Genomic DNA, 13,867 nt, shown 5'->3' with positions numbered 1-13,867 from the left:
AAGTGACAAAACAATAGCAGCAAAACAAAAGTAGCTTCATGGATGACATCTGCCCCCAAGTCAGCATGTTTTCGAGGTGCCCTTGAGAAGCTTTGGAGCTGGCAGAGGAGCAAACTGACAGACATCTGGCAACCAAGGAGAGTACCAGAGGGAACTGTGGAGTAGATTACAGTGTGAGGCGGGGGCTGGGACTGGGATCATGGAGAAGCAGGTTCCGCTCCTAGTTGTGCTCCTTGAGGGTTCTTCATTAGCTGTCGGTCTTGCTATAACTTCCTCTCAGAGTGTAAAGAAATTGGACTAGGTCATCCCCAAGACCCATCTGGTGGTCCAAGGTGAACAAATGGTGGCAAAACACTTGCTACTTGGCCGGCACTTCCTGTGCATGGTCTCATTACTTCTCCAAGGCTGATGTTGTGAATCCCACTCTACAGACATGCCATGTAGATTAAGAACCATTATCTGATACCAGGTTTCCAGCTCAGGGTCAGATTAATCCAGAGGAGGCAGGTCTCTGGGATGAGGGGAATGGGACACACAGAATATGGGACAAAGCATTGGGTGGGGGGGAGTCTCAAAATGGCTTCAAGGAATTAATATTTCTCTGTGTGTTTTTTCTTCTCCTTGATTTCAACAGGTCACTTTCCAAATAAAGCCATGCCCTCTGCAGGAACACTTCCTTGGGTTCAGGGGATTATCTGTAATGCCAACAACCCCTGTTTCCGTTATCCAACCCCTGGTGAGGCTCCAGGGGTTGTTGGAAACTTTAACAAGTCCATGTAAGTACCGGATCAGGTTTTCTTTCTCAGACTTGTCAGTGAATACTTATCCTTCCCTTCTTGCTCTCTGGAGAGTTATGAATGGCTGGATTTGAGCAAAGTTGCTTCTGTAAAGGTTTGTGTGGAAAAGTCTGCAGAATGAGGGAAGGGAGGCTCACTGCCAGGATTTAAGACTGTGGGACCTTACTTTGATGTCTTTTTGGAGTAACAGTAATACGTAACCTAAGCTGTCTGGTTGGAGGCTGTTCTTCTGCACAAAGACTGGTAAGTAGTGAAGGGACACACAGTGCACTGGCTCCATCTCGTAGTTAATCTGCCTCATTCAGCAGTATTTACTGCACATCTCAAATGGCTGGTTCTAGATTTAGGGTGCAGGGGCAGGGACCAAGGTGCACCCTGGATGGGTTGTGACCTCCAAGGAGCTTCAGATCCAGACTGGCAGAGCCCTTTTCTATGTTCTCAGATCCGTGCTCTTACCTCTTTCACTGCGTCTCAGTCCTCAGTGTCACATGTCTACAGGTCTTTCTCTCCTGGGTGGGAGATCCTGAGCCCAGGATTCTACCTTGGGTTTGTATTCCTGCCTCCTGGCTTCAATGTGGACATAAGTATGAAATTAATAAAGCATCTAACAAATGAGCCATTGAAGATTCTTGAGATATCTGGAACCTTGACATGAGTTAGAGTGTGTTAAGGACCCACTTGAAGACAATTCTGAGGGAGCGGCAGCTGGGGCAGGCAGAGCCACATTATAAAGTTCATGGACCACAGGATTTGGGGCCTTCACGGGGCCTTTCTTCTGTGAAAAAAAATATTAAAAATTACATTTTATGACTGTTGGCATAAGAGCAAATATAATCCAGGGTAGATTCATTCACCAAATGTGCTTTCTGATTATATTTATTTTAAATTTTGATTTTTATAAAAAGTGAAACCATTTTCATGGGCCTTTAAGGTTATCATGGGCTCACTATGCCTTGTAGATACGTCTGCCCTGGGGGCACCTGGGGGCATGTTGGTGTGTGTGTGTGTGTGTGTGTGTGTGTGTGTGTGTGTGTATGAGAGAGAGAGAGAGAGAGAGAGAGAGAGAGAGAGAGAGAGAGAGAGATGGGCTGGGCCTTTGAGGTTGATTTGGGTCATAGGAAGGGCATCTTGAGGCAGGGATGGTGGGTGGGAGCACAGGTTGTCAGTGAGGCTGGGCAAGGGGAGAGGATGGGATTGGCCTGGAGAGGGCCTGGAAGCCAGGCTGGGGCAGGTGGATGGTAGTCACTTTCTTGAAGCAGCAGCTGGCCTAACCAGGGCTTTTCCACTTTTCTTGTACTCTTTATAGTGTATCTCGCCTGTTCTCAGACGCTCGGAGGCTTCTTTTATACAGCCGGAGAGATACCAGCATGAAAGACATACACAAAGTTCTGAGGACATTACAGCAGATCAAGAATTCCAGTCCAAGTAAGCAGAACCTTCCTGCGTAGCCTTTGGAATTGGACATTGGCCTGCCGTGCTGGCCTGGGGCTTGTTGCTTTTAGCTCTTCTTTAAGAGGTTTTTCTCATCCCTGGCTGGGAGCTAGGGCTTCTCTGAGCTGAGGGAGGCACTAGAAACAAAACTAGGGAAGCTGGTGGCCACAGTGAATGGACTGGCCTTCTCTGGGAAGAAAAATCCCTAGATAGGAATGGCACAGGCTTGGAGAGAGGGAGTTAGGGGTGCAGGTTGCTGGCAACTGCATGTTTATTTTTGAGTTGGGCCAGTCATATGGTGAATGGACAGATTTACAGACAGGGGATGCTTCTGTGTATATAAGCAGTGAGAGTTGCAACTTGATACAGGTAAGGGAAAGTTGAGTGTTTACTTCTTAAAGGAAAACGCAATTTATCTTCCCTGTAGTCATTTGATTTAGTCTGTTAGGCATTTGAACTCTGATCTTTAAAAAGTGAAATCTTTCCCTCTGATCTGGTAAGTGCCCAGGCGGTTTATTGCATGCCACTGAAGTGTCTGAGGAGCAGGCAGTCTGCTGACCCAAGCATTGGCCGAAGAAGTCACAGTGCAGCCTCCCAGTCTGTGGCCTGCCAAGGGACAGAGGCCAGTGAGAACAGTCCACTGAGGGCAGGCAAGAATGGCATGGTGATCTAGAGGATTCAGAAGCAATAATGAAGTCTAGTGAAAGCGGGTTGGCTTTTTGTTATCACCCTGGACAGTGGTTCCAAACGGTGTCAGGGATGAATAGTCCTGGCCAGCTTGGGCCAACCGCTGCCTCTGTTCCAGGGAGGCACTTTTTACTTTTTTTTTTTTTTTTGGTGTCCTAGGAGGGAATGGAGTAATTTGGCTTTTGCTGTGGGGCTCCCAGTTTGTGATTCATTTGGAAAAAAAATTGATATAGAGTTTAAACCAGATTTTTTCTTGGGCAGACAGAGCTGTATTCTCCTTGGGCAGGAAGAGGCAGTGGGCAAAGTGGGACCTGATGACAAAGGGAAGCAAAGCTGTCTTGGGGATGGTACAGAGGATGTGTTGCTCCACAGTGGAGAAATGTAGCTGTACTTGGGCCCCTGGGTCAGCTGTGAGTGGTTTCCCACTGGACCATTGCTGACTCTATGGCTGGATCACCCTGGGTGCTGTTTCCTTGACCTGCAGGCCACTGGTCAAAGCCTCAGTCCTTCCTGATGTACTAGAGGGCCCCTATCTGGTTGACCAAGGGTAGAGCTGGGTTATTGCTTGTATCACCCAGGGACAGAGTGTCACAGAGCAAAGAGTGTGAGCATGCTTTGCTTTGTAGCTATGTGACTTTGCGAATCCGTTGGTTAGCCCCTTTGGGGGCATTTCTTCTTATCTGTAAAAAGGAGATAACAGATAACCTATCTAGGATTGTTAGGAGGCATAAATGAGATAAAACATTTTATTGCTTGAAAATACTATTTGGCACCTAGGAAGTACTCAGTGAATATGAACTATGATTGTTTTGGATTGTTGGCATCTCAGCCAAGACCTGTGACCTCTTTGAGACTTAATTTTTTTCAGCTATAAAATAACACCTATTCTTGAAATGTCAATGTCTGGCACATTGGAGATGCTCAATAAACAGGAGTCCCTGTTACTCTTAGATGACAGTGATGCCTTCTGACCATCTGGTTGAGCTCTTTTCCCCTCAACCCATGGGGCTGTTGAAATTGTCTGATGGCCTGAGTTGTCCAGAATTTTCAGATCTAATAGAGACAACCTTAGAAACAGAACTATATTTCTTCTTTGAGCAATTGGAGATATGAGTTAAGTTGGAGAAGAGAATGCAAGGCTGTACAGAGAGAATGTCTCCTGCTCCTTCCTCTTCTCCAGCTTGTCCCCTTTACCTCCCTGAAGATACCTCTGCTGTTCCTATCATCTTCTTTGCTTTGTGTTGCAGTGCAAAGTCAGATCTAGTTCTACTGGGAAATGCACAGACTTGCTACTTCTGTCTTCCTAGAGGAATTCAGTGAATGTGTATTGATTTTGAATAGCACTGTACGTTTCAGAGAAAATCTGCATTGGGGAAATGTCAGTTTTGATCCCTTTGGGCGTGTGTTTATCTGCTCTCACACCCTGGTCCTAGCATGATGGGCTTCACTCTATGTACCATTTCTCTCAGAGCTGGAAGGATCCTTGGAGATGATCTGGTCCGGAGCTCTGCCCTGGTTCACCTTCTGTACTGCACATCATTTCCTGAAATAGTGACCTATGTCTCAGGAGGTAGTGCATTTTGGTGTCAACCAAATATTTTCTATCAGAAAATATTCACTACCTTGTTATCATTTCAAGGGAACAAGTCCAATTTTACTTCCTTGAAAAGTTGAAGATGGCTCTACTGTTTTTCCCTTTCTTCCTGGAGCCTTTGAATTTTCTAGGCTAAATGTCCTCCATTCCTTTTTTGGAATGCTTTTCCTCCCAAATCTCTGCCTGTTCTCTGATGATGTCTCCATTGTGTTTATCTCCTTCTTAAAGTTTACCAGAAATTACAAAAGTATTCTGGTGTGGAAGAGAAAGGGACTTTTGGCTCCCTTGTTCTAAGTGCTTTGCTTCTGTTCACGCAATCTGAGATTGCATTAGGCTCTTTGGCATTCACCGTACCCATTGACTCATAACCCATGTGTGGCCAACCAAAATGGCAGATTCTTTTAAATACAGAATGGCAAGTGGCTTGTTCTCCTTTTCTAAATTGTGCGGTTGACTTTTTGAACTAAAGGAAGAATATGTATCTTTTCTAATTTCCATTTTTAGATTCTCTGTGCCATCTAATCCTACCTCAACTATTTTACATTCTGATTTTTCCATGTGTTACATCTGTTGCTGCTTGTGTCCTGTTGTCTAGGAATATGATGAATAACTCTCTTTGTTCTCATTCAAGTCATTGATTACTATAGGACCAAGGTTTGAGGATTGGATCAGTTGCCTAGAGATTATCAAACCCTTCAGACAATACCCCTAGAATCTTAGAGAACTACCAGCTTTTCTTGTTACTACCAGCTTTTCTTGTTGGTGTCACTGGGTCCTGTTTTTGGAGGATTTACCTTTTCTTCAACATACATGTACTGAATCCAGTGTACTATCCACAGATAAGTTGTGGATATGGAAGTCTCTAGTCAAATACTCTCTTCTAATCTCATGGTTTCCTGAACTAGAACATCCTTTTAATTTCCATCTTTTGAAAGAGACTTTAAGGCTGTTTAATTCATTCATAGATAAATGGGTTGATTGATTCAATCATTCATCCATGCCAATCACTGTTCAAGGTGCTGAGATAGAGAGATGTACAAAACAATGTAAAACTTCTGTTGTGGCGAATGCTCCGATCCTGAAAGGTGAGGTGACTTCTCCGAGTTTGCACACCCCTGTTGCCCATGCAGTTCTCCTTCTACAGTGCTATCATGTGCTGTTGTGATAATCTTCCATTTGGGAAGGCCTCCAGTTTTGAAGAATTAATTCATAAATGAATCTTCTAATTGTTCCGGAAGTTGTACTCATGAGAAGCCCAAGGAAGGAGGCTAACAGAGGTGGCTAACCTAGTTTTCCTATTACTAGAACTTTTTGGTGAACTTTTTGGTCATCCTATTTCTGAACCAGAGAATAACCACAAGGTTGAGGCGTGAACCATTGATGTCTGGGAGTCAGTGTAAGAAGAATTCATTCTTCTTAAATGCCTGTCATGACTGCAGCTCCAAGGAAATAAAAAAAAAATGGATTAATTTTCAGAAACCCTAGAAATGTCTAGATTCTGGTCCTGTGAGATAGAGATCAACAAAGATGAATGTTTTTTTGAGTGAGTTCTGAGTGATAGCTGAGATGATTTCAGGCAGTGCATGGATGATATCTGTGAATTCCAACTTAGACTGTAGTTTCATAGATATTGTTACTTAAAAGGATGTTAAATAGGAAAAAAGATAATTAAAGAAAACATCATCTTACGTGGATATGGTAAAGTTTGTGAGAATAATTTGTGAATCATTGAAGATGGGAAAATACTGGTAAAAAAGAAAGAGTTTTGAGCCCTGTGTAAAGATTGTTTTGGTAACAAATGAAGGCTCTATCCCTCATTAAATATGAACCTTTGGTAAGTTTTGATTATTTCTGGTGCTCTATTTACCTAAAATGTGGAGATTAGCTACCCTGAGGATGGTTGAACGTTAAATGAGATGATTTCTGTGGCTGTCTGGTAGAGAGCTCCTAACCCGTAGTTGATTCATAATAAGTCTGAGCTGCTCCACTTCCCTGTTGTTCCTGGCTCTTTGACCTTGGCCTTGGCTACACTTTGCCTGGACTACCCTCTCTGGGCCTCAGGTTTCCTTGCCTCAAAATTTAGATTTGGCAAAACAACCCAAAGATGCTTGGAAACTTGGGAGGACAGTCAGGACCAAACCGTGTGCCTGATCCCCATACTCTGTCCTCTTCATAGGCCCTTTTCCTGGTTCTATCCCAGACACAACACAATAGCAGGCAGGTAGGCAATCAGTTCATCTTCATGGGATGAAGCTAAGAGAAAATAAAATAGCTGCCCTTTCTCTTTCACACAGTGTTGAAAGGGTCAGGTGAAATTGGTTACAAAAATAAGAAAATCCAGCACATGTAATAGTAGAATTGATTCCCTTGTATGAACCCAGGTCAGCAGGGCTCAAAGTTAATACTAGTAATAGAAATTCTTAAAACAGTCTCAACTTTCTTTATTTCACAAAGTTTATTTTTCAGAACTTTACCTTGAACCCAGAGGCATAGCGTGCATTTACTGGGAAACTAAGTGTTTCACTTTCATGGCCCCTTGCAACCTGCTCTGAGGAGTCTTAGCAATGTATTTACACATTCTTTCATAAAGTCTGCCCCCATGTTGTGTCATTTCTGGGCCTCACAAACCTGCATCTGCTCCTGCAGGGCACTGGGAAAGAGGAAGAACTGGCTCCTTCCTCAGCCTTCTCCCTGGCCTTGCCCTTCAGCCTCACTCTCCACCCACAGCCACCTGCCTCACTGGGTCCCTGCTCTGATGACTCTGTCCTTTCCAGGCGGGGTTAACAGCAGAAACTGGACCAAGCTAAGGCCTTCCTGGTGGGGCTGGTACTTCCAGAATCAGGATGGGGCTGGAAAAGGAGGTGTCCTTTTGTCTGTAATGTCTTTACTGCTATTTTTCCTTTTCTGTGACTCCAAGTGCATTGCTTAGTGATACCTAATGGTCTCATTACCCTGCTTCCTGCTGAGCATTTCTGCTCAGGCATCCATTTTTCCCAGTGCTTGCTCCTCTCCCAAATCCTGGAATCTTGACTTCAGGCTCCCCTTCAATTCCAGGTGGCTCCATGGACACAGACCCCACTTGAGTGGGTACTTCTGTGTAGCGGTCAGGGCTTTCTGCTTGCCCTGGAAGTTGGAAAATGCATATGCTGGGGCTGAGGCTTCTTCTTGCCTCTCTGGGGTAGATCATCCATCCTCTTGGCCTCTCTAGGAAGTTCCTCAAATCCCCTACCCCCCATTTCCATAATTAGCTGGGCTCTTGTCCATTGCTATGTCCCCCATGGTGGCTCCACGAGTCTCACCATTGCTTATGCTGATCTGGAGATAGTTCCTGAGCATTTATGGGTCCTGTGGAGTTTTTCTATCTTTTATCACTGTGACCATATAGATAGGGCCATGGGTTCTGTGATATGGCAGGATGCCAGATAGCTAATCTCCCCTATGAGTAGGACTCAGCCAAGATCTTGGCTCTTAGTTTTCCCAGGTGTCTGGCCCTGTCCCAAGTTAGGGCAACACAGACACCTTTTAACTACAGAAGACCATTGGTTACTTTGTGGGATTGCAGATCGTTTTCTGCACCTGTGGAATTTGGCCATGAAGGGTAGATGGGTCAGCTGAGGGATGCCTTCCAGCTATACCCAAGGCTGGCAAGTTATACATTTCTGGATGTGCATGTACCTCATGGTGCATGTACCTCATGGTGCATGTGAATGGCACTTTCCATGAGAATTGTACTCTACATGGCGTTTTTTTTAAAATTTTTTATTCTAATTTTTTATTCATGACAGCAGAATGCATTACAATTCATATTACTCATACGGAGCACAATTTTTCATATCTCTGATTGTATACAATGTATATTCACACCATTCATGTCTTTGGTAATGATGTCCATTTCATTCTACCGTCTTTTCTACCCCATGCCTCCTCCCTTTCCCTCCCACTTCTCTGCCCTATCTAGGGTTCATCTATTCCTCCCATGCTCCCCCCCCCAACCCCACTATGAATCAGCCTCCTTATATCAGAGAAAACATTAAACATTTGTTTTTTGGGGGATTGACTGACTTCACTTAGCATTATCTTCTCCAACTTCATCCAATAAATGGTGTTTTTTGAAGGGCAGCGCCATATGGATCCCAACATCCTGATTTTTCTATCTCTTCAGCTAGATTTTGTGTTGAGTCAATGGAGTGGTTGCCATTTTCTGTATATTCAGCATACAATCTGGCTTGTTTGACCTTTCTAATGGCGCTCAATTCAAGGTTGTTGTGCAAGTTTTGCTGGACTTGACTTAGGGAAAAGGGTCACAGTTTTCTGCCTGTCAATCTAGGTAATACCTAGAAATCATGGTATGGGCCTTTGATTCTGCTTTAATCTTTGAAAGCCTAGAAGATAGGAGTTCCAGGGGGCCCGTGGATGTGGTGACATGGCAAGGTAGTTGGCTGTGGTCAGCATTTGAAGAAAGGGCTATAAAATTAACATGGTGTAAATATCCCCTAGGCTGCACAATTTAGTGAATTGATGTGGCAACCAGGCTGCCAGGGTTCAAATCCTGCCTCTGGGCGCTGCTTACCAGCTACTTGCCCTTGGATAATTTCATAATTTCTCTGTATCTCAGTTCCCCCCAAATGGGATAATAGCACCTTTTTCAGGGATGGTTTAGCAAATAAATGTATTAAGAAGGGGAAAGCACTTAGTACATGGTAAGTTCTAGGCTTCTGCCTTGATTTATTGCATTTTCACAGTCATCATGGAATGAATGTAGGGGATTTAATTTTTTTTCTACTCAGATGAAGGAGCTGAAGTTCAGAAAGGCTAAGTAACTTGCCTTAGAAAGCACAGCTAGCAAGGGGCTGCAGTAGGAACAGAGTTCTAGTCTTAAGTGCTCTGCTGTTAATTATATCCTAAAGAGAGTTGCCTGGGAGAGCCAGAAACTTCTCTGGGGGTCACAGGGCATTGGGTATGAACAGACTAGGGTGAGAAAGGAGACAAGAGGGCCAGACTTCCTCCCCTTCCTGGTTCTATGGGTAACAGGCATGGGGACGGGTAACATGTCCCAAGGCCCATCTATAACGAACTTCCTGTGACTCATAGCCACTTCTCCTTTCTTGCCTGAAGTCCCTTATTCCATTCAAGCAGCTGCTGAAGTTGAGGTTGTAGTTCTAAACTTCATTTTCTGTCCTTGGGTACCCACCCCATGTGTCATCTTATAGGGAGATCTGATGACATATGTGTTAGAATTTGTCATCAAAATGGAAATCCCTTGAAATCTTTGGGTGGTTGCAATTCGTGTTCTGCGTGCACTTATCAAAAGTTTAGGATGGAGGCCTTAAGAATTTCATGGTTTGAAACCTTTCCACCTACCATGAGAAGGTTTTCCCAGACCTGTCAAAGCCAGGGCTGTGTCCCTGAGTACAGGCCATTGGTTTTCATCAGGGCAGGAGCCTGGCCCCAGCTGGGCTGTAAGCAGGGGGGTGCAACGCTCCACTGCAGTGTTGAAATATTGCTTGAACTAAATCAAATCAAAGGTCAGCTTTACCCAGACGAGAATAGAAAACACAATTGCATTCAATTACAGAACGGCATGTACCCCACCAATATCAGATTGCTTTAAAACTTTTTTGAATTGTTAACATCAAAAACAGTGTTGCGTGTCCCCTGCTTTTCCAGTGTAAGATTTCTTTACCCCTTAGGTGGCAAAGAACCCCTGGGGGTCCAGTTTATTTCTTGCTGAGAGCTTCCCCATTTCTCATTTTTCCATCACTGTTGCATTGAGGCACAAAAAGACAATCTTAGAGCGACTCTTTGTACAACAGACCAGGTTGCACCAGGTAATGATGCTGTTTTATGTCTTAAATGGATTATTTAATTAAAGGCTTAAAACAGCTGGTTGGTGGTATGATCCCCATTTTATTGACCATGAAACTGAGGCTTCAAAGGGTTCTGTCTGCCACCCCGGACCACAGAGTAAAGTTGTAAGTTGAATCCAGGTCTGTGTGACTCCAAGCTCAGCCTCTTTCTGCTATGCTGTCATGTCATCCAACACCAGGAAGTGTGGGCAGCAATACTAGCTTTCAATTAAGCATTTTTAGAGAGTGAAAAATTCATTTAATTGCTAATAAAGTGGAAGGGACCAAAGCTTTGTAGCTGAAGCTGTTTGTGTTCAAATATGCCATTCGCTGGTTCTGTGACCTTGAGCAAGATGTTAACTTCCAGATCTGTTTCCTTGCGTGAGACATGGGAGTAATAATACCTTTCTTATAAGCTTGCTTTAGGGATTCTGGAAAATAATATAAGGCTTAGTAAATATGAATCGCCTTTCTTTCTCTGCCCACAAAATACCACCATGTCTTTAACAAGTGTTATTAATTTTAGAAGTTAGGAAAAATTAACCTATTTGTACATTATGTATATGAACAGTTCTTCCTAGACCAGCCCTTGAAAAAATTCCATCACAGTCCCTAATTTGTAGACCCATCTTTCTTTTCTTCCTATTGTTCCCTGGACCTTGCAGCTCCATGCAGGATAATTCTAGCCCTGTGTTATGTGGTGTTTGGAGTTCTTGGTCCCATGTTTAGTCAGAGCATCTCACCTGTGAATGTACACTCATTCAACCAACTCCTAAATAGCTACTGTACCCAAAACACTAGTGCTTTGGTTGAAAGGAGTGAGACCTTTTTCAATGTTGCCCAAAGGCAGACCCCTGTAACAAAAGAGGTGTCATATGAAGGCACAGTCCCTTCCCTTCCAAGAAGAGGTGGGCAGAGGGTAAGCAGAGTGGTGAGCCTCCAGCCCCGTCTGCCACTATAGTCTGTCAGCACTGAGATCGGGGGTAGAAAGTGTCCTCATTTCTTTCTTCTCCCCAGCTCCTCTTCTCTCTGCCCCCTTCTGTTTGATTCAGCCTTTCTCATTTCTGGACTCTTGGTTTCTTCCTACTTTAGACTCTTACTCTCTCTTCACCCCTTTCGTCTTCTGGGCTTCCTCTTCCCTCTCTCTGCCTCTCTGGTCTTCCCAAAGTGTTCTCTGTGTAAAGTTCTCTTCTCAGCTATTGTGATTTGGACCCTTGTTTCTTCCTGTCTTTCTGTTTAGGTTCAGAACTCATTTGGGCTCATGTGACCTCCTCAGTATTAACTTCTGTTTCTTCTGGGCTTCCCCAGCCAGCCTGAGGGTGCCTTCTGTCCAGTGTGACCTGTCAGATCTCAGCCTTTCTGATAAAGGCTCCTTATTACCATTCAGGTTCTTACCAGTGGACCTCAGACGTTATTCCAGTGGCTTCCAACAACCTTTCCTACCAGTCAGACCTGGGTCTTGTCTTAGTCTTTTTGGACTGCCATTACAAAAATACCCAAAACTGAGAAATTTTACACAATAGAAATTTATTTCTCTGGAGGCTGGGAAATCTGGAATGAAGGTGTTGCAGATTCAGTGTCTGGTGAGGGATGCTTTCTGTTTCCAAGATGGCACCTTGTCACTGCATCCTATGGGAAGGACAAACACTGTGTCTTCACATGGCAGAAGGTACTAAGGGGGACATAAACTGCCCTAATCTTGAGGATTCTACCTTTATGACTTATTATCTCTTTAAGGTCCCACCTCTTAATACTATCACATTGGTGGTGACGTTTCAACAGAGGAACTTTCCAATGTTCAAATCATAGCAGGTGTGTTACTGTCTTAGGAGATGAATGTGGGGAAAAACAAATGAGGACACTTTCTACCCCCAATCTCAGTGCTGACAGACTATAGTGGCAGACGGGGCTGGAGGCTCACCACTCTGCTTACCCTCTGCCCACCTCTTCTTGGAAGGGAAAGGACTGTGCCTTCATATGACACCTCTTTTGTTACAGGGGCCTGCCTTTGGGTAACATTGAAAAAGGTCTCACTCCTTTCAACCAAAGCACTAGTGTTTTGGGGACAGTAGCTATTTAGGAGTTGGTTGAATGAGTGTACATTCACATGTGTAAAATTCTTTAAGAAACATGTGGTTCCTAAGGCTATATCACTCCCATTGGTCTAAAGAGAAGACTCTGGCTTCCCTAGTACGTTCTGCAAAGATTCAGGGCACATAACCACAAACAGTCTGGTTTCTCTTGGGAACTCTTCACATAATTGTCATAATGACTTTATCAACCTTTATTTTGAGCATATTTAATTTTCAGCCTGATTTTCTCTTGCATTATGTGTGAGTCAGTATTTAGGGTAGTTAACACACTTGGGTGCTATTAATGCTTGCGTAACGCACACTCGGAGGAAGGTAGACCTTCATTTACAAATACGGAGGCTCAGAGAGCCTAACAAGTGACTTTCCCAAGCCCATGAAACTGGAAAATTCTGAAACTGAGATTCGAACCAGGTTAGCCAGACTCCAAAGCCTGAGTTCTCTCAGGCCTTGAGACTCCTCAGCAAGCCTTTACTGTAGAGAAAGAAACTAATTCAGGTCCCAGATGACCAGCAGGGAGGTCTAAAGGCCTTGTGCCCCGTCTCTGTGTGCTCCCGGTCTCCTGCCCCTGCCTGAGGGAGTCACACCAGGAGCAGCCTGTCACTGCCTTTCCTGTTCTCTAACTTAGAACATCAAGGTCTTCCCAGAGAGGGCTCAGTCTACTGAAGAAAGTAGAGCCCCTGCATCAGGAAAACAAACCAACAGAACACAAGGATACCCCAGAAGACAGCAGAGCATATTTGTTGCTAGCCCCTTTGTAGCAGAGAAATGTTCCAAGGTCTTGGTTTTTAGGCCAGACAAGTTTAGGCACAGCCAGCCTGTCTCCTCCGTGCCCTTCCACCCCTCCACTGGCCATAGTCACTGCTCCTTTGACATGGCCAGGTCTGGGAGACCCAGCCCCTCCAGCAGGGTGTCCTTTTAAGAAGAGTATCTGGGCCTCCAGTGCTGAGTGATCTCTTTCTTTGCTTCTCCTTTTAAAAATTTGCCTTCTCCACCCTCTTCTCAAGCTGCTGATTGCTGTGGTTCCTTTTCATGTGGAGCCCAAGGCTGGGGAGATCTTGAAACCTGAGCTGGGTCCTGGAGGGCATTGACCGCTAGTAACCCCAGCCAGCTCGCCTGCCTGAGGACGTCCCTCCTCCGCTTTCCGCTGCCCTCCCTTGTCCCCCTCCTCTGCTCCTCCCTCCCTCTCTTTCTGCATCCCTTCTCCCTCATGGCTCTCTGTTTCAGAGGTGGTGGCTGGCCTTGGCTGGGCAGGCTGCCTGGAGAGAAGGGAAAGAACACTAAGTGGCCAAGAAAGCATCCCCTGGGGCAGGGCCTCGCCTCTCCACACCCCTTTGCCTGCCTGTGAAGCGCTTCCTTAGTGTGGGCAGAGAGGCCCGGCCTCTATGGATGGCGAGGAACTGAGGATTCTGCCTAGCTCTT

General features: G+C 44.8%; 1 protein-coding gene across 1 annotated transcript in view; it reads left to right on the top strand.

Moving 5' to 3' along the window:
• Positions 1-13,867, top strand: part of Abca1 (ATP binding cassette subfamily A member 1) — a 132,599-nt gene that overhangs the window by 34,244 nt on the left and 84,488 nt on the right. Inside the window, exons 4-5 of the mRNA XM_026414625.2 lie at positions 635-776; positions 2,104-2,222. Of these exons, the coding sequence (XP_026270410.2) occupies positions 635-776; positions 2,104-2,222 (261 nt within the window). The remainder of the gene's footprint in view (positions 1-634; positions 777-2,103; positions 2,223-13,867) is intronic.

This window comes from Urocitellus parryii, chromosome 4 (genome assembly GCF_045843805.1).
Source record: "Urocitellus parryii isolate mUroPar1 chromosome 4, mUroPar1.hap1, whole genome shotgun sequence".
Classification (NCBI taxonomy): Eukaryota; Metazoa; Chordata; class Mammalia; order Rodentia; family Sciuridae; genus Urocitellus; species Urocitellus parryii.
The sequence above is the reverse complement of the archived record's forward strand: the minus strand, read 5'-3'. Positions and strand labels throughout refer to the sequence as shown.